General features: G+C 41.0%; 1 protein-coding gene across 1 annotated transcript in view; it reads right to left on the bottom strand.

The window, feature by feature from the left end:
* The window catches only part of Dnah5 (dynein axonemal heavy chain 5), a 245,260-nt gene that overhangs the window by 14,064 nt on the left and 209,634 nt on the right, over positions 1 to 21,562 (bottom strand). The window contains exons 69-76 of the mRNA XM_051151015.1: positions 20,587 to 20,708; positions 18,661 to 18,810; positions 13,944 to 14,189; positions 12,675 to 12,894; positions 10,456 to 10,661; positions 9,491 to 9,694; positions 7,538 to 7,753; positions 5,672 to 5,884 (exon numbers count right to left, since the gene is read on the bottom strand). Coding sequence (XP_051006972.1) covers positions 5,672 to 5,884; positions 7,538 to 7,753; positions 9,491 to 9,694; positions 10,456 to 10,661; positions 12,675 to 12,894; positions 13,944 to 14,189; positions 18,661 to 18,810; positions 20,587 to 20,708 — 1,577 coding nt within the window. The remainder of the gene's footprint in view (positions 1 to 5,671; positions 5,885 to 7,537; positions 7,754 to 9,490; positions 9,695 to 10,455; positions 10,662 to 12,674; positions 12,895 to 13,943; positions 14,190 to 18,660; positions 18,811 to 20,586; positions 20,709 to 21,562) is intronic.

The following is a 21,562-nucleotide window of genomic DNA, read 5'->3' as shown; positions in this document are numbered from 1 at the left end:
TTAATGATGTGAATTCTCAGGGCTGAGAAAGATGACACAACAACCACCTTCCACCTGCAGGTGTATTCACCACCAACTCTGCTATGATGGAATCAAAACCATCTATGAAATCAAATTTAACAGGCATCCACTGTGATCAGGCTACAATTTCAATAGCTACTGTGTAATACAAGATTTCTCTTTACATACATAAACTCACAGAATTCTCAAGATAGGTCAACACATTAAAATGCATCATTAGAAGCCATTCTCTGCTTTCTTTTTTGTGGTTGTTTGTTTTTGTTTTTCAAGACAGGGTCTCTCTGTGTAGCCTTGGCTGTCCTGGACTCACTTTGTAGACCAGGCTGGCCTCAAACTCAAAGAGATCCACCTGCCTCTGCCTTCCTGAGTGCTGGGATTACAGACATGTGCTGCTGCTGCTGCACCCAGATTCTCTGCTTATTTTAATGAGGTAAACAACAGTTGTTCTCTTGAGTGTGTGTCCCATTAAGGAGCAGAAAGGGAAACTTAGCTTCCTTTACCACCCCCAGCTTATTTATACTCTCCACTTCTAACGTTCTCCCCGAATTCACTTGAGTAATTTCCTTTACAACAATGGGCATGGATGTCATTAATGCGGCTGGAGAAGCACCATGGGGAAGAATCTGCAAATCATAGGTTATAACATTTCACTGTAATTGCAACATTTTCAGTAGGAATAAATGTCGTAATCAACTTCGGTAGGCATCCCACTTGAATTTCAAATATCATCACAATTAATTTGCCTATATTTCAAAAGCCTCCGCAGTTCCACAGATTGATAGTAACACTCATAGAAGAAAAACTGTATAAAATAATCATAATTTAAGAATTAGATAGCTCATTCTATCCTACCTTTATAGGTGTGTTATGTAAAAATGTGCTAAAATCACTTTTGGTCTTGGAGTGAAGAGAATCTTATATGAGAGGCCACTGTCTACAAAGAATTATTCTGCTCCAGACCTTCCTGGGGGGATGGCAGGGCTGAGGGAGATAGCTTAGAGGGAACAAATCTACGAGGCCAGTACTTGGAAGGGTCTTCATCTGTTGGCAGCAAGAATGGGAAATTCAAAACAGAACTTCTCGGACTTTTGCATTGAATTTGTGAAAGCTGAGAAAGATAAGTTGTGCGTGCGTGCGTGCGTGTTGCATTCACGTGACTCTGTGGATGTGCCTATACCCATGTACACACTTTCAGAGGAGGACACTAGGGTGTCTTGGTTAGTTACTCTCTACTCTCCACTTTCTTCCCTGAGACAGACTTCCTCACTGTACTGTGAGCCAGCAGTCTTTCAGGATCTGCCCATATACATTCCCCAATGTTGAGGTTACAGGCATGTGAAGCCATGCATGACTTTTAATTGAGTACTAGAGATTTTGAACTCAGGTCCTCAAGCTTGTTTAGCAAGCACTGTCACTTACTGATCCAGCACCTCTGTCGTAAACAAGTCTTTTCCATGACACTGCCAATGCTAATCCTGTTCAGATACGTTTCTGTTTTGCTAAAGAAATACAAGCCACCCAAAACCTCCTTCTTCAGATCTTACGTTTTCTTCCTCTACATTCTCAACGTGACCCATTCCTCGGTCATCTTGCTCTCCCAGCCCCATATACTCCATCTTTAGCATGTAGTGCCACGAACTGAAGATGCCTCTAGATCCTCCGCCTCTTCCCCCATTGCCTCTACACCCTACACTGATGTCAGCCTCCCACAGTGCAGACTGCTACATTCGCAGGCTGCTGTCTTCTTGGCGCACCACAGCCCTCAAAAGCAGGGCTGTGGCAGACGCCCTTGTACTTTTTGTTATCTGCTTTTTACTTGGAAGCATTTTCTTTCTTGGAGGAGCCTTGTGCTCCTAAACATACCATCTTAGCCACTAGATGTCACTTGATGATCATACCCCGGTAGACATGCTGGCTTACACCTATACTCGATAACTCAAATATTCAACATGGCAATGGTGGTGATGGTGGTGGGTTTACAGTGTTGGAGGTGGAAACACTACAGATGACTGTTGTGAAGGAAGAAGTGGTGCTGATGCTGGTAGTGGCGGTGGTCACAGTAGGGGTGAGGTGGTGGCGATGGTAGTTGAAATGATGGTGTCATGGTGGCACTCTGACTACTAGCAGTTGCTAGTGACACTACAGTCTTGCTAATAAGAGCCACAAGCACATACATGGCACTGGCCACGCACCACACACTCTTATGAGTGCTGTACATCTGTCCATCCATTTAGTCCTCACAACACACAAAGTCATTCCCATCTTGCGCATATGGAAAAGGTAAGGACACTGTAACACGACAACGCAACAAACTTACACCAGGCTAGAGATGGTCTAAGTACAAATATTCTAGCCCGGAATCCACATTCAGAGGTACATATATATTTTAGTTATGTGAGGTAACATCAGCATCCATAAGAATGATTCATTAGCATAATACTTTTTGAACTAATGATTGCCTCAGCCCTAAGCAGCCTCCAGAACATAGCTCTTTATTGCACTTCTTTCACAGTCATGTTTCATACAGGTTCATCATCAAAGACTGTCATGTTGGGAGAAGTGTGCTTCCTCCACTCCTGAAGTGTCTTTATTGCCTGGGAGCTCTACTTATATAACTCTTCCTGATGCCTCTACATCCTTACTCTCATACTAACAAAGTAAAGATGTGATCTGATGGAAGACTGTTATAAATAGTCATCAAACAAGCCATGTGCTTTCTGTGCTTTCTGGACTCCGAAACAGTTAAGTTGGGTCCATGGCTCAAATACTGATTCAAGTCCTGCGAGTGGAAGATCACGGCACCTCCCTCTGAAGAAGTCTGTACCTAGTGTTCCTTGCCCCTCCCCCTGCACTCTGCTAGGATAACTTCCGAGTTTATATGTTCTAGGTGGCACAGCTTTCAGAGTAATTTGGTGGAGCGAAGGACCCACTCAAGCTCTGAGAAACATATCAAAGCGAGTAACTGATATAACAGTGTCAGTTATATCACATATAACTGGTACTGATATATAAAATATGTGAAAATGAGTTTCAATGTGCCATACATGGGCAGCAGCTTTTAGGACCATGATGCATTTTCAGAAAATGCACAGATACTAATAGGGTCCCAACCTAGTTCTTCCTGTCTCATTAGAACTAAGTTTTCTCAGTAGTTTCTTGAGGAGAAGCTTCCCACTGCAGTGTTGTTTCTGGATAAACATGTCTAATTTTATATTCTATTTTAAGAAACTCTTTGTCGGGAAATATCATGCATACTCTCTAACAGTAGCCTTTTCTGTAAATGTTCTACAATCTTCTACTGTGTGTTGACCTTTTCTTTCTGAAAGCAGGTAGAAAAAGCTGAATATTTAATCTCTAAACTCAACCTCATCTATATCATCCTCAAAGCTCTCATTTCCACCTTCCATTCGCCAACCACAGCCCATAGTTAAGGAGTTTATACAACTTGAGGTGATAATGTTCACCCCAAGAGTCAGGGACTATCTAGCAAAAACCCCAGTCCCAAGCATGAGAAACTCTCGTTCAGGTTGGTTTTCAGAGTGCAAAAGTCCCTGCAAAAGTATAGGTATGCCTTTGCACTTGGTTGCCTCCAAGAATTCAAACTTAAAGCTTGATTGCTGAAGTCATGATGCCCTTTCGATGCAGGACTTGGAGTGATGGATCAGAACCGGATCTGGAATCCTGAGCCTTGTGCAAGCTGCCAAGGGAAGAGGACCATTCAGTAGTCCTACCAGATGCAAGGCCTACGAACCACAATAATGATGGGACTGATAACACTTCCGGAATGGTGAAACGGTGGAGCACTCATCTTGGGGGTTACCAACAGCTGCCTAATTGAATTTAAGGTTTGTTAAACAGGAAGGAAATCATTTCTGATGCTATAAAACTAGCCAGCTGACCACAGCTGGATAGGTAACAGATCTGTGAGGAAAACCTACCACTGCCACTTTGCTAAATCACTATCATTTCCTAAAACAATAGAATTACATTGAAAATACCTATCCATATGCCCACAGATTAGTGCATATCTTACCCCTCAAAAAAGGGTTTTTTGCAATAAAGGGAGACCATGACAGAAAGCTATACTTAAGCAAAATGTACCAAAGAACAAGGCATAGGATGCTCATCCGCAGTCGGTATCTTTACAACACAATCCTGCTTCTGAGGCTCTGGGGACATCACAGAAGACTGCAGGAAATGGGAAACCAGGAAGCCTGCTGTGAGACTGTGCCTTCTGGCATGGCAGGGAAGCTGCAGTCCTCAAGTCTCAGCAATATGGCCCCCTAAACAAGACCTGCATGTGTTCTGTTTTGTTTTGTTTTGTTTTGTGTGTGTGTGTGTGTGTTGTTTTTGTTTGTTTTGCTGTGATCCAGATTTCTTTCTCTCTCTCTCTCTCTTTTTTTTAATAAAAAGCAACAGGAATTTTTATTTCTGTTTACAATTGTATACACATCGTTAAGTTTTCCTTTTAATGTCATTTCATTCAGATGTAAAATATCCTTAACAGCATTTTTAATAATTGGATTTTATTTAAGATTGCTTTCTTCTTCCATATATTTTTTTTAATTTATTCATATTACATCCCAATTGTATTTTCCCATTCGCACCCTCCCTCCATGTTGCTCCCTATATACTTCTCCTAGACCTCTGACAGGGGGCCCTCCTCCCCCACCATCTGACCACAGCTTATCAGGTCTCATCTGGATAGCCTGCATCCCCTTTTTCTGTGTGCCCTCATGGTCTCCCTTCCAAGGGGAGGTGATCAATTCAGGAGCACCAGAGTTCATGTCAGAGGCAGTCCCCACTCCCCTCACAACAGTGGAGAATGAGCTGTTCACTGGCTAGATCTGGACAGGGGGTCTGGGATCTCTCCGTGCACTGTCCTTGGTTGGTGCAACAGTTTATGCAGCCCTCCTGGGTCTTTCCATCTCCCCAGTCTTCCATACCAGGACCTGTATAATTGCAACAACAGTTGCTATCTCAACATAATAAAGAAATCCCATGTGGCTCCACTCCTAGATGAAAAGCTGCAATGGACTAACAGCTGCTAAGAAAGACAGAATGAGTCCTTCCAAGAGATGAGGCCCCTGATTGGTTTTGTAACACCTAGCAATCAACCCCAAAAGCATATACATGTAGGCAATGCTGACTAAACTCAGCAGATTGTACTTATGTAGTTATTTCTTCAGATGTATATGTCACAACAATAGCTAAAGAACAGGTAAACCAGGGGCCATGGTGTGGGTGCGTGGGAGGAGCAGACAGGAGGAGTGTGAAGGGGCATGACGTAATTATATTTTGATTAAAATTTAAAATAATAAATGAATAAATAGAGAGCTGGCCCAGTGATTGAGAACATTTGCCGCTCTTACAGAGGACCTGGGTTCACTTCCTAGCACCCACATTGGGTGGCTTACAACAGCCTGTAACTCCATACAAAGGGAGGCTGGTACCCTATTGTGACTCTGTAGGTACCTGTTTGTATGTGAACCACGTTTATACACTTAAGGACACTTTAAGTGGATTTTTTTTTAGACAGGGGAAAGACCCCTAAGCATCACTAAGCATTAAGAACCAAACTCAATGAATCTTTGGTGCTTTCCACTTGCTATTATAGCTGCTCACAAAGTAAGAGCAGGACTAGACTTACTTTTTTCCACCGAACAGGGATTCTGGCATCAAACATGCAATCCAGAGCATCTCGCAGATTTTCACTCATGATAATGGTGCCATCAATCGCTAGTTTCAGCTCAGTCAGGGTGCTGCGGACAAGGCTGAGCACCCTCTGCATCCTGTCAATCTCCTGCCTGAGGAAAATGTTCATGGGCTGGAGTGGTCCCATCTTCAGCAATCTGTCCTTCACCTTTTATGGTGACATTCAAAGCACATATTAGGAATTAGACAGCTACTGTCACAGCATAGTATTGTATCCTGGGGCTTCAAAATAAACCCTGCTTTATACAACTCCCTCAATAATAAGCTTTTAGGTTTTTGATAGTAAAATTTAAAAAAAGATATAAAAAAATATCTTGTATATGACCAGCCCGATACATGCAAAATGTATATAGCTACAAACACTTTATCAAATAAACTTACTGGGAGTTTTTTTATTCCCAGCCAATGTGACATGTGTGTGAGTACATGCAGAGAGCACGCACATGGACACAACCACTCTGCTGATTGCCTCAAATAACTGAACATCTATTTTTAAAGCACTCTGATTTTTTTCCATAAGCATATATGCCTGGCTGTTCTTTTTCTATTTTACAGGTATTTATTGAGACTCTGCTGTACAGTGGATAGAGTATTAGGCTGGACTACTTTAGGTTGAACAAATTCTGCAAAAAGAAAGAGAGTCTTCAAAATCTGGTTACCATGTTTTGTTACAGAATTATTCTCTTTTGGATATTTTAATTGCTTCATAAATATCCTGACCTCTAGAAGATGCATCGGCCTCTCTTCCAACACTGTGATGAAGAGACTTTATGAAAGTTGATAACAATATTGATTTTCTCCAGGCAAGTGATCAGAGATTCTCTCAGGGAAATTATTCCCTTGACAATGGGCCCTTGAGCTCAGTACTAATAGACAAAATAATCTGCTTGGTAGCAGCAACAGGATGCAGAAGCCTCTGTATGTAGTGAGAACTGTGACATGCAGTTCTTAGATCATATGGAAAATAATTCACTTCTTGTTTTTATCAAAGATTTATAAACCATATCATAATAAATTTTCTTGAAATGTGCATTAAAGGCTAAACCATTAACTTCCATAATTATAAACTGCTTAGAAGCTATTTATATACTAAAAAGGTCAATTTTCAAAGTTAGTTATACAAAGATCCAGCAGAGAGATGATGTTAGAAAATGCAGCCTTTGTGGTTAAAAGAAGAGGAGGCCAGACATTGCCCAGAGTGATCAATAAGATGTTTTATGGGATTTGTTTGTTTGATTGATTTTAATTTCAGGAGGGAGGAGAGATTGCAAGGGGGGAGGGTAATATGGAAGGACTGGGAAATGAGTGAAATTTGGATGTATGATGTGAAATTCATAAAGAATCAATTTAAAAAAGGCAGCCTCCATGGAGTGAAGAAGGCCTGAATTGTAAGGTGTACATTAAACCACACATACACACACAAACACACACAAGACAGAGATACACACACACACATGCATACATACACAGGCACGCAGGGGTGCGCACACGTATGCATACAAGCATGTACACATGATAACTGGCCCTTCACTCTGAAAGCACAGTGATCTCATCTAAACAGTGGCTTTATGAAGTACCTCAAGAATGGCTCTATAACCCACCAAGACAGATATCAGCAATAAACACTGATGGTCATGTCAAATTTCTCCATTGCAGGTTTTGTTTTGTTTTGTTTTGTTGTGGTCTGTCAGAAAGCTTCTTTGGTTCTGAAGGTTTTCTTTCCTTAATTTTGTCCTACTTGTTTCCTCCTCCCCTACAAACAGACTCAGCCCAGACTGAAGCAAGGATCTCATGGACACACCTCAAAAGGACTATAATCTTCTGGAAGCTTCTCCAGCATATCGTCAGCCAGGCGAGCTACCACAGCCTCCCGCGTCTCATCCCCTCCACTCGAGCTGTCCTTGGGCTGGATGCTCAGGATGGTGTCCAGCACATCTTTGGCCAGCTTGCTCTGGTATGTAATGTCAGCATTGGGGTGCAGCCCGAACACCTCTGGGCTGTCGTAGGCAGGCAAGCTCTGAGGGGAAAAAAAGATTAAACATGCACTGCTAGCATACACTGCAGTTAAACTATAGTCAGGAAACAAAAAAGTTTGACTAGGATAAACACTTACTACTACCTCTTACTTGTAAATGGTTACAAATGCCAATAGTGTCTCCACATATCCAAAATAAAAAGTTGTAACATTGAGAGATACAAAATAGACTGAAGCAAGATTTAACTGGAGACAGCATCTTCTTATATGACACTCAAGTTTTTTTTTAAAAAGGAGCTTTTTTTGAGTAGTCTAACTAAAATTATTTAACATAAATGTTGTATAATTAATGACTATTGTATTGCTGCAAATAGCAGGAAATGAGAGTTTTAGGAAGCTTAGCTCAAATGAGAATGAAGGTGGAAACTGTTCTGTACTAGGGAGAAAAATGGAGACGGGGGAAAAAAGAAATATTCAAAACACAACAGAGAAAAATAGAGTGATAGAGAATGAGACACAGCTGGGAGCAGAACAATCAAGCAGGAAGTTTCCTCAACGACTGAGAAAGAGAAAATGCACCCACAATTTGACATGTATTTCCATATGCGACTCTCATCCTTAACTTTATTATCTTGTTACTAGTCTCCCTTCCTCTACCTTATTTTATTCCCTTCACACATCTTCTTATGAGCCACCTCAGTTCCATTATGAAATAAGGTACATTTTTAGAAATATAGGTGCAGGTACCATTAAATTTATAATGTCTCAGGCACTTTTCTATTCATTGTTAATGATTTAAAGACACACACACTACAGTAAGGCGAATGTTATTTGTTGATTTGAATTCATAAAAGCATAGAGGTGGTAATATACGATAAACTCATTACAGTTAGACATCAAAAACCCTATAAAAATACTGATAAATGCATCCCTTCAGGGCGCTGTGCTCTAGTTTGTTTACTCGGAGATAAATCTGAGACAGAGGCCAAAGCAACTGCTAAATCACGGTCTAATGCATTCAAGGTACAAAGATGGAACACAGATGCCTTCAGCATTATGTATCCCCTCCTGGCATAGTCCTGGCTGGCCCATCAAAATCTACATCACTGCATCTTACAGCAGCGCTCCTCAGCTAGAGACAATGTTTCCACCGAGGATGATTTGAAAACACCTGGAGACGTTTATTGACGTTAAACTCAGGTAGGGGAGGCTACTGGCATTCAGCAGACAGAGGCCCAGGACCCTACAAGATGTCCCACAATGCACAAGAAACAATGACGTGGCCTTAAATACCAAGGCTGCCAGTGTTACGATCTTTTGTCTTAAGCAAAGTATGTCCAGGGATGCCCTACGAAAAACAGCCTTAGGCCCAGACTGAGGATGAGTGTCAAGGGTTGAAAGTAGGGTAGACTGGGTCCAGAAGCTTCCCTTGCTTTGCAAGTGTAGTAGCTGTAGTCCCATGGGCCCAGAGACCCCATATGACTTATGCAGGGCTCCTCCCTACACCCACCCAATCTGTCATCTCACCGAATAAGATCCACACCCAAGCTACTGAAACATAAGGAACATGCAAAGGGCGTTCACACAAGACTGGTTCTCAGAGCAAAGATAAGCAGGATAATCAGAAGTTATAAAAATATAAAGAAATCAGAAGCCTTTGCTTATGCCTGCGATACAATTAATTTTAAAAAAGTGGTATGAACAGGGTAAATAAATCTCGTAAGGATCTAAGAGCTAGAAAGATTTGTTCTATGGTGAAAATGCTTAAAGCCAACAAACCTGAATGTACTGATGATAGCCATCCACTGTGCTGCATTTTGGAATGCTGTATCCTTGGTAAAAGGTGAAGTCTTGTCCAAACATGTTTTCACTAAACCAAACCTTTGCAAATGTGTTCAGCAGCCTCTTATCATAGTCGTCAGTGACTCTGCCTCCATACTGAATCTCTCCTATCATGTAGCGGACAGTGGTCCAGGACACGCCCTGGGGGCATTCACAAAACAGTGATTCATCGTCATGTATTCTCCATCATCAACGTCAGCAATACAGCCATTCTTCTTCCATAATGTCAAGATATAGCGCAGAAAAATGGCCAAACAAGCCAAGGGGAGGAGTTACTCCAAGGTCACATTCATTACTTCGTTTTTTTAAAGTTTACTTTTAGTCATCTATTTCTATTTTTTAATTATGTGTATGTATATGTCTTGGGTGAGGGGTGGACATGTGTGAGTGCAGGTGTTGGGGGAATCCAGAAGAGAGTATGAGGTATCCTGGAACTGGAGTTATGGGCAATTATGAGTCACCTGACACGGGTGCTAGGAACTGAACTCGTGTCCTTTGCAAGAGCACTATACGTTTTTAACCACTGAGCCATCTCACCATACCATAAATTATTACTTTTTGAAAATACATATATAGAAAAACAAAAACAAAGGAAACCTGCACTCTTGTCTTTGTTTTTAGAACTCTCCTCCCCTCCATCTTATACCCCATGCCTTCCATTGGTCCTTTTAGCTTGTCTTATGAACTGCGAACTTGCCTTTAAGAAATACATTGACAATAATATATTTTCAGGGTTTTTTTCCCCTAAAATCAAGAAGCAGTTGTGACTAAAGTGGGCATGCCTTTAAAACACCCTACAAGTTTATCAAATCCTCCTGTGATTCACCCCCACGGTTGAGCCATTGTGTGAAGCTGGCCACACATACTCAGCACATGGTCTGAAGTAGTAGACACAGCAATACCTTCTTGGTATCCATATCATCAAGGTGGTTTTGAATGAACTGCACAGTGGCGTTGAAATCTGCTTGATTAAATTCATAGGGGATGTTCCACCCTAGGGGCCCAAACTTGCGCCTCTCCTGAACAGTGGAGTGCAGGAACGCCACCGCATAGAGCATGGCCTTCCACTGGGCCCCCACACTCACATCCAGGAGGTCCTGGTTCACACCTGTGGTGGTCAGGCAGATGGAAGAAGACATATCATCACTCATGCACTTTCATTTGTTGTTTCCCTTATAAGGAAACAATCTGACAAATTGCTAGTATAGGCTCTGGTTATTTTACACTACTTTTATTATATTTATATAGTGATGATCATTTGAATTTGGGTTTGTTTTTTTTTTTTTTTTTTTGGAGATGATTTCTCTTTGAAACATCTCCTTGAAAGCCTAGGTCATGAAGGCTTGCTAACACGAAACAAGTTCTCACCAATCCAGCAAGAGAGCAAAATAAAAGGATCCAGAGGGTCCTAGAAACCTACAAGTAGAACAATATGATAGGCAGATTTGGGCCCAGGGGTCCCGCTCAAACTAAGGCACCAGCCAAGGACAATATAGGAGGTAAACTTTAAACCCCTTCCCAGATCTAGCCAATGGTCAGAATATTCTCCACAGTTGAGTGGAGAGTGTGATATGACTTTCTCACATACTCTGGTGCCTCACATTTGACCATGTCCCCTGGAGGGGGAGACCTGGTGGCACTCAGAGGAAGGACAGCAAGTAGCCAAGAAGAGACTTGATACCCTATGAGAATATATAGGGGAATGTAATCCCCCTCAGGAACAATCATAGGGGAGGGGAATAATGGGAAAATGGGGGGGGGGGGAGGAATGGGAGGATACAGGGATGGGATAAACATTGAGATGTAACAAGAATAAATTAATAAAAAAAAATTAAAAAAAAAAGAGAGTATGAGAATAAAAGAGATGAAAAGAAAATGGCTATAAAGCGAATACTATTATTATTATTATGAGTTAATAATAGTTATATTAATACCTGAAATATCTTATATTAATAAATTATATTATACATATCCATTTTCTGCTGCTATCTTTCAAGCTTTATTTTATCCCGTTGTCTTATAGATTGGCAGGGTTTGACTCTTAGCAGCAAGTTCCTTAAGCATATCTGTACTTTTTAATAGGAATATAACCATATTATTATTATTAAATATTTTCATTATAATTTTATCCTCCTAGATAGCTTTTATTGACCCTACTTTATGTATGAAAAACTATAAGGTTTTTGATTTAACAGATTATGTAGCTAAGACAGGGTCAGTAGGCAATGTCAGGTTGGAGGCTTCTATCTCTACACTCCAGGTTCCTGCTGTGGCCATCAGTTCTAGGCCTGGTAGGAAGAGGCAGTTGAAGTGAAGACAAAAGCACAGTCTCTCCAGTTGTGACAAGGGGGTCCTGTGGTCTTTTTTGTTAATATTTTATTGATTTTTTTGTTCAGTTTTGTTTTCATTTTGTTTCTTAAGTCATAGTACTATGTAGCACAGAGTGTTTAAACCTGCTACGTAATTCATGACTCTCCTGAATCAGCCTGCTGAGTCCCGGGGTTGGTTACCACATAGTCCATGCCTCACCATTGTCTGAGTCTTAACCTGGCTGATGTGCTGACATATGGATCAGGCCACACTTTTAACTTTCCTTTTGGAAGAAGCTGTACAAGTGCACTAATCCAGGTGTGGTGTAGAAAGTCTAAAACAGTAATGCCATCGACATATAATATTAAACCAGAAAGGCACGTGTCCTGCACAGACCCAATAGAACAAAATATTGAAAAGACAGAAAAACTGAAGATAGAAATCATGGACTCAGTTTGAACCATTTTTCAACAGAGTACAATGTGGGCTACTGGGTCTCCATTGTGCAAATGAAGAATACGATTTGCTAGTTTTCATTAAGAACAGTGTGTGTGTGTGTGTGTGTGTGTGTGTGTGTGTGTGTGTGTGTGTGCGCGTGTGTGTCCAGATAGAAATCATGGACTCAGTTTGAACCATTTTTCAACAGAGTACAATGTGGGCTACTGGGTCTCCATTGTGCAAATGAAGAATACGATTTGCTAGTTTTCATTAAGAGCAGTGTGTGTGTGTGTGTGTGTGTGTGTGTGTGTGTGTGTGTGTGTGTGTGTGTGTGTGTGAATCCCGCAGACTCAGAAGCATTCCTCCAACTTACCACCATATGTTCTTTTCAGGCCTGCCCGGAGGCCCTGAGGTGGATCATTGGCAAACCTGATGGACATCTGAAGGAGAGTTATAGGGAACTGCTTGTGAACTTCAGTGGTCATCCATAGGCGGAAAGTGGCATGCACAGTCTCTGTTTCAGTAATGATGTCCATTAATTCATCCAGAAAATCAAGTCCCAAATGGCAGTTTTGTAAAAGTACCCATCCTCCCTAAGAAATGCCAGCAACAGATGGAAAGTTGGTTAACTTCTTTCACCTCCAGGTGAAATCTCCAGATGTCAATACAACTCTCTTTAGAAATTAAGTCATCAAAATTTAGAACCAAAGCATGGTGACTGCTTTAAATTAATCTAGGCCAACTCTAACAATCCATTCACACTTGAGATGCACAATGTAGTGTTAATTATTGTTGCACACACTTGTCCCAAATGGCACACTGTCATGCCAACAGACATAGTGACCTCTAGACAATAACCAAAGTAAAACACATAAAGAGATAACAGAGATGACAAGTAAAGCTGAGCTCAGCTCCCTCCCCCAATTCCATTACAACTATGTCAAAGGCATTTTAAGGCATGATCTCAAACACAGACAGTGAGAATAAACAATATTGATGATGCATTTAAAAAAGATTCCAGAAGACTGGATGCCAAAGGGATGCACTTAAGGTACCCTGAGATGAAAACATAACAAAAACTGGCACAAGGTACTTCTGGTGGTGGCCAAGAATGGCACAAGGACCAAAGAGCAAGACACCTGGCCTGACTTGAGAGGAGCGGGAAATCAGAGCAGAAAGAAGTCCCAGCCCCGGTGTGTCCCCACCTCTCTAAGGAAAGGTGAGAAGCTAGGTCTCCAGAGGGCAAACCAGACAGGGCCTGGGCTGAGGAACCAGCACCTCAGGTCTAAAGCAACTGCACTTAAAACTCTTGAAAGACTGTGCTTACAGAATTTTGAGAGTTGTTCCCTCCCTTCTAGATTCTCAGAACACTGGCAGCCAGATTTATACCCTCTAGAATATGGAAGTAACTTCTCTGCGAGTCTAATTACTTTAAAAACAAGAGTCTTAAAGATGGTTAAGTCTTAATGTTTGTATAAATTATTCTGTACCTGCTAAGGACATTCTTCATGTATCCAGTCAAATTCAAGAACTCTACCACAATTTTCCTAATATCTAATCTGTGGCATATTTTAAATAAAGCCATCTACAGTGTCCATATCACCATCTTAGTGTGTTTTTAAATCTAGACATTTGACCTTACATTTGCCATCGTCTGCTGCAGCAGCTTCCTTGCATGGACCTCCTGGCCCTGCCCCATGGACACATAGCGTGTTTCTATTTTTAGTCTCTTCCCTAAGGCAATGATGGAATCTGTGGGGTCAGAGCCCATGGACAGGAGGCAGATGAGTGGTGTCCTTGGGTCAGATTCCTCCCATGTCTTTTCCAAGTCCAGGATAACTCCCTCTGCATAGTTTTCTCCCATAGAGTCCACGATGTACTTGCGAGCCTGCCAAAAGCAGCACAAAGTCAACAAAACCACTGCTAGCTCCTTTGTGTATTACAGAACAGTATGGCTTCTGCAGATTGTTCCAAAGATGCCCATATGAGCTGCCAGGCAAACAGTGCTCTACTAATGGAGGCTGTGTTACTTGCCAGACAAAATCATGTAGTTAGAACTTCAGCATCTAAGCTGAATGACCCTGGGTCTCATTTTCAGCACACTGAGAGCTTCTCGCTGTGCACCTAAGACTGAATGAGAAACTTTATAATTTAGGATGGTAACCCTAATTCCAAATAATTTAACAGTACAATACTTGAAATTTAATGACTATTTACAAAATAGATAAACATTGGATAACTTTCTATTACACTTATTAGATGTTGAGTTAATTAATTAATTGGTTTTTAAACTATTTGCTAGATAATTTATCTGCTCATAATTTCCATCATCTCTTTCCATTTCTTTTTTGTTTCTGTCTTTCTATTAATTTTGTTTGAATTTTGAATGAACCCCATATTCATAAGATCACAGGATTTTTAAACTTCATTTTCTACTACAATGCCTAGCACTCTTTTCCTAAAAGGTCAAAAGGTATTTCCTACCTATATAGTCTGTTTGACCCTTAATCCCTATTCGAGAGACTGGGGATTACAATAACTGGATTACCACCTCAAAACACTGCCCTCCAACTCCAGTGACCTCTCCTAACCCGAGTTTGTAACATCCATGGGTCTCCACGGTGAGATTCTCCGAACAATCTGTCTCAGGAAACAAGAAGAACCTAACTTATCCCACTAGCTTAACCTCCCTAAAAGACAGTGATGAACCCGCTCCATCCAGTGCCTGGAGGAATGCACACAGGACGTTCCTTGCTCTGAGGGCTCAGACAGACCTACAGTGTAAGGATAACAAGCACGAATGGTGAGCATACACTCAGAGACCTGGGCAGCAACATGACTCTGAGAAGGAAGACCAAGATGTTAATAATGAAAGAAAAGTAAAAAATAGTTACTGATTAAAGCCACAGGATACCTTCAAATCAAAGATGGCTTAACTAGCCTACCACCTCCTGGGTACAACTCATGACATGGGAATCTGGCAGCTTCTGAAGACTTCTGGCAATTTCATAAGAGCAGACATGGTACCAGCTGGGACGAGACAATTGAATATCCAGAAGGTTCTACTTTGGGATTTTTCTGATGGATAACTTTGTCTCTCCATCTTATGAGTATGTGAAATGTGCTATGAAATATTCACCTTCTGTGCAATGAGAAAGGGACATTAGGTTCCCCTTCCCCCAACTCACAGATGGTTATTGAAAAAGTACTGGACCACTGTACTAAGGGCCCCCTCTCCCATCATCTCACCTGTGACACCCTGCCCTGTCACAAACCATAATGTCCGGTTCACCAGCTCAAGTATGCTGGTTTGGTAGAGTGCTCAGTATTCTTGCCTTGACAACCATCTCTAAATGACTTTGGGAAAGGGCAGCTTGCCTGGCTTCTGAGGGGACTGTGAAGTTTCTGGCCAGAGCTCTTCCTCACTAGGACTAAGCCAGCGGTACTGGACTAAACCAGTAAGGACTTGTGCCTTTCAGTTCTGGAAGTGATCATCCATTCAGACCTTCCTCCCTTTGCAGATTTTTTTGAAACTAAGAGAAGTTCTGAAGATAGGCCATTCAATCCAGTTGAACTGAGACCCATTATGCTATTATATCTGTCACTACATTTCCTAAACTGGCAAGATCCAGTATGAAAGTTTCTAACTTTGTTAAAAATGCCCACATATTTTCCCCTGCATCCTTCTGTCAATTATTCAAAAAGTGTCTTTACCATGTTCGCTAATATCATCAAAATCTACTATATGTACACATTCAGAGTCGCTGAAGATCTGCGGTCAGGACGCAACTCAAAGGCTGGGTGTTGCATGGTTGCAGCTGCTGCTCAACCTCAGAGAGCTGCCGTGGCTGCAGTTGCTCACAGCTACATTCGAAGACCACATGTTTTCTATTTTAAGTTAGTGGGGTGCTCAATACCACACAAGCCACCCACAAATCAACGTGGACCCAGTGGGGTCACCGTCATACAAGCCACTACCACACAGTAGGGCCAAATAACAAAATCACTGAAGGTCCTCCAGCTATGTGGTCTCTGTGGAAATTTCTTATAATATTCTTGTTTCTGGGAAAGAGAGGCATCCTTGTGATCGCAGCAGCTGTTGCAGTTAGCTTCGTGTCCAGAGGTTGCAGTTCATTCTCTGACGTAAGCCTCCAAGACAAAACTATAACATGTGTGAGAAAGAAAAACTTCCTCATCTCCATAACTTCAGCCCAACGTAAACACCCTCTCAGTGGGCCCACAGGCACCACTGAGTCTCCATACTCCCGTAAATCTCTGTCTTACAGCAGATATGAAACTTGCCTAACAACTTCCTCCTCTGTCCAAGGATGTATGTCAGATGGTCCTACCGAGCAGTGACAGGATGACCCTGCCTTTGGGAATCCTACTTCTCCTCAGGATTAGACATACATATAGCAAATGCTCTTCATCCTCCAGAGGATATGAAATAAAAGCAGTTAACATTGCAGAACTGCATGCGCACATACACCTTAACAAAGGAACATTTAAGCTGAACCGTATAGTGGGAGTGGGCTTTGTCCTGACAAAGAAGTCAGAGTGGGCTGTATCGCATGCAGTGAGCACATGTGCAGGAATTTTAGAGCAAACAAGAGTAAGTTGTCTCGTCTGCATGGAGGACATGCAGTATAATTTGTGTAAGTGATGATTTGGCGTGCGGGCCAGCCCGGCTTCTGCACAGCCTGCCAACCTATAAAAACTTAACACCTCATTGGCACAAATAAATACACAGTGCTCCATTTTCAGAAGTGAATCCATCCAACTCCAGAGGACATTTTGTTCCATCTGGTCTCAATTAAACAGGCTCAACTTTTGAGAATGGGAGTGGGGTGGGGTGGGGTGAACTCAGAAGCCACCTTTGTGGCTTGATTTTAAGACATCACTGTGTTTTTGGCATTAGACACCCTCTAACAATGTGATATTCTTGCAGCTAACCCACGTGGCATTCTCTACTGTGGACTGTCACACCAGACAAAATGCAGAACATCAATTGTAGCCTTATACAGCTTACAAGGAATGGGGGGCCAAGAGCATCCACACTGTAGACCTTATCTAGGAATAAATTTTTTAAAAGGCTTATACAGATACAAATTTCAGAGGATATGATATATTTCCAGAGAACCGTATATGCTTTGTTTAGGAATTGTTACTGTGAGGGGTATGGGAAGCCACTGGAGGACTTGAAAACCTGATAAATGGGTTGTCCTTACCACTTGTTTTAAAATCTAAACGATTCATCAGAGTGGGAAAGAAGATTCAACGTTCAAACAGCAAAGAAGTTACACGTATGGCCTGCCTGAGGATGACAAGGCCACACAAAGATGGGAAAGTCACAGAAGAATCAGCAGGCCCTTCCTTTTAACTTTGAAACTAAATGTTTTCTGTAGAAAAAGAGAAGGAAGCTAAGGAGGCAGGGACGGATAAAGAAACAGCTCTGTTTACACCTTCCCTCCTCCACCGCCCTGAGGAACAGCAACTGAGTGAAATAATAAAGTGGAAAGGGGAAACCAAATAGAAGGCTGACCTCACTGCCCTACATGGCAAAACTCATTTTTCTTTTCTTGATAATTCTTTTGGTCTAGCTGTCCTTATGATTCGTGGTTCCTGAGTCAAGTTGCATGTAGTTAGCCTGGACGTTTTGTAATCTTCCCTACAGTGAATGATATAAATACAGAATCCAGCAGATTTTACCCCATGATTGCTTTACAGACACCATTGAGAAGTCTACCTGTGCTGAATTTTAATGTTTTAATTGTGAAAGCAAAACCTCTGCCTTTTAAGATCAGAATATTAAAAGGTTTTGAGGTAGATGAAGGTTTGGGAAGAAGCATTCCCACGTAAGCCACAGGCAGAATTCGGTTTCAGGATGATGCAATTCCTGTCTCCTGGAGCTGTGGCATTATCTAGAGACGAGCTATGCCTGCCCTGCTAGATGGCTCTCTCGCTGTTTCTGCAGTTTTCTTTCTTAAACAAAAGCTGATTTACAGCTGGTAAAATAAAGCAGCTATATCATTCTTGAGTTATTATAAAATGATACATGAGAATAATACATTACATTTATGTCATTCTTACATGCCAAGCTCAGAATCATGATTTTCTCATTTGCTTTTGTTTTACCACAAGGACCAAAGGGGTTTAATAAATCACTTAGTGAAGTGTGCACCTCAGTTCTTCATTTGCTGTTTGCGTTTCCATTTATCACATTTGTCTTACTAGAAAATTGCTTGGAAGCCCACAAGGAAATTCTGGTTAATGAGCACATTCAAAATAGTTCTTTAAATTTAAAGGAGAATTCTCCTTCAGAAAATTTCTCTGTTGTTTTCTTTTAATACACATTTTACCTGGGCAATGGTTCTGTCGGGACACCAGGACCTAATAAGAAGGAGACGTCTGAAGCAGTCAAGAGATTTGTCATAGGCATTTGGAAGAGGCTCCTCCTCTGGGTTTTCTTTGTCAAACCAAGTTCTCCACACTTTCTCATTCCTTGATATCTGAAAATACCATGGGATAAGAAGTGTGCCATGTCACACAAAAGTCTGTCAGTAATCATTCATGAACATTTTCTATCAAACTTTCTGATGGTTCTCGGCCTGTGTAAGCTATATACTTTCACTATTTTTAAACTTTACATTTCAGTGACAAAATGTCTGATTAACACTAATTATCACTAGCCTAGAACTAGCTGCCATGGTAGAGAGGCTCTCAAGATACTTTATTTCACCTCTGCCTTTATGGTAATAAATTTATAAAGAAAGAAAAATCAATAAAGCCTCATTTTCATTATCTCAAGGAAGTCTGATTTGCTTCCACAACATCCTCTTATAATCAGGTCTTATTTCCTCATGTTTTCTTATTTCCTAGGACCATTCTTGACACAAAGTAAGATGTTTAATACATGTTTGTTATTGAATAAACAGGTGTGGGGTCAATATTCTATCGATCTAAAGTAATTTGAGCTATTGCATTCAATACCACCATCACATGGAAGATCAGACACCTGCTAGGCATTTGGCAAAGCATGCAGTGCATTGCCTCCTGGAGTCTAGAAAGCACTAAGTCCTCAGTTTTACAAAGACAAGAACATCAAAAGCCTCAAACAAACAAACAGCATCTATAAATTAATAGACTCTTAAATCAGCCAATAATCCCTCTGATGAAAGAAAGCCTCAAGTACAATTCCTGGTTTGGTTGAAGGAAGAATGCTCCTGGGTTCATGTTTAGAAATCATTATATAAGAATAAAAGTTAATCTGTTTCAGTCATGAAGAGCTACATATGCGGTGGGATCTCAGACAAATGGCACACCCTCCAAAAGGCAGTAACCTCTCAGAGGGATTCAGGAAAAAATCCTGGGTGTATCCTGATGGAAGAGTAAACTAGAGTGCATAGTAATTCCAAAAAAATAAGTTATTTTACCTAAAACAATTGATTATACCCAAATTACAGGTTAGTAATAACCTGTGAGCCAAAGTGTAAAAACACATCAGAATTTAGGAATCTGGTTGAACTTGAACTATCAAAGTTAAAAAATAAATCTCAGGATGTTGCTTAGTCAAAACAAACAGCCATCGCCCCTTCAATCTGCCCTGGATAAAGCCATCATGCAGTCAGTCTCATCAATCTGCCCTGGATAAAGCCATCATGCTGTCAGTCTCACTTCTCGCTGGTCGCCAGATATTGAATTGAACAGTATCCTTCTTCCAGCCTTGTCCTGCCAGATTCCAGCACATACACTGATCGTGGACAACTAAATGGTTTAAAGAACAGTGAGTTCTACAGATCAAGAGGCCAGTTTTAACATGACTTTCAGGCCTGGCTGACTAACTAAAATGAAACTAGGATGGGCAACAAAGGAAGAGGAAGGAGAGACAAGGGAAAAGACAGGAAATTTCCTAGGAAAGGCTGTTTACATTTCTTTCCATGCAATCTCTAAAAAGGGTGTACCTATAAAATTATGCACGCATGTAATTATTCTAATTGGACCTATCAGTTTTTCTATATATAGACCTTCGCTGATGATAGTGACACATAGGCTGAGACAATGCCTGTTAAACTTCCTGGGCACTCTTCTTCCCTCATAACCAGCTTCAGTGAGCACTGTTGTTTCCAAGCTGTAGGCGAGCTGCAGGAAGGCCAAACATCAAACATGTGCAGGGCCTTCTAAGCCTGACAATGTCTGAAACAACTCCCTTCCACACACACTGTGGTGGTGAATCTGAATGCTGCCCATAATGACAGTAGCTTAAGTACATTCAAAGAACACATTACCTGATCGAGAATGTCCGAAAACTGTCTAAGTTTGCTAAGTTCCACCAAATTCAGCCATGTCATGTCCAGGATCCATTTTGATGGTTTGGGAGGACAGGCTTTAAGATCCAATGAGGCACCACCTTTAAAATTAAACATGAAATTGCTAGCTTTTCTTTCCTTACTTTAAAACAGTTCATTTAGAAAATGTTTCTATTTGAAATGGCTTCATTTCAATGACTTTACTACCTTGACATCTAATAAATTCAGAGATATAAATCATAATAAGGAGCATGCTTCAAACCTAAGTAAGTGAATAGATTGTTATAGAAGAACGCTCAATCAATTATCAGCATTATAACTCTGGAAGCAAGCTGATGCTGGATCCTAACCTAACTGACCTGGCCAACATTCAGGGCAAGCTGTCTTATCTACCTGGAACACTCCTTCCAAATTAGAAAATGAAGTTATGTAGGCTAAGCATCATGCTGTAAGTGTATAAACCAAGCAGGAGGAGGACAGGGTAGGTCACTAAATGAATAGTTTTTCTCAGTACTAAGAATAGCCTTATACTGGCATAAGCTAATTTCAAAAATATAGTTTGTGTACAGATGTTAGTATCACTAGATATATTTGAAGGGTTCTCTTCTATAACCAATTTACATCTACTTTGACCATGTCCTAGGGTTCTGTTGCATTGCGTATGTTGGATAATCTAACAACAACAAAAACTTTCATCTGGTACTGACTCCTGTCTTTTGGGGAATAACTGACCTAAGTACACATAATGTTTAACAACAAACAATACAGGACATCTTCAAAATACTGCTGCTGCCACTTCAAAAAACTTCAGCAGGTAAAACTCATATTTTAACCAAAAAAAAAAAGCATTAGGGAATCTTCCAAATGATAAAATGTGTTGTCTGATAAACAACATTCATTAAAGCATTTTAGGAAAATGTTCAAGAAAGGGAATTTATTTGGCCATCTTAAAATT

The sequence above is a fragment of the Acomys russatus genome, chromosome 9 (genome assembly GCF_903995435.1).
Source record: "Acomys russatus chromosome 9, mAcoRus1.1, whole genome shotgun sequence".
In the NCBI taxonomy this organism is placed as follows: Eukaryota; Metazoa; Chordata; class Mammalia; order Rodentia; family Muridae; genus Acomys; species Acomys russatus.
Note: the sequence above shows the minus strand (reverse complement) of the source record. Positions and strands in the feature narration are given on the sequence as shown.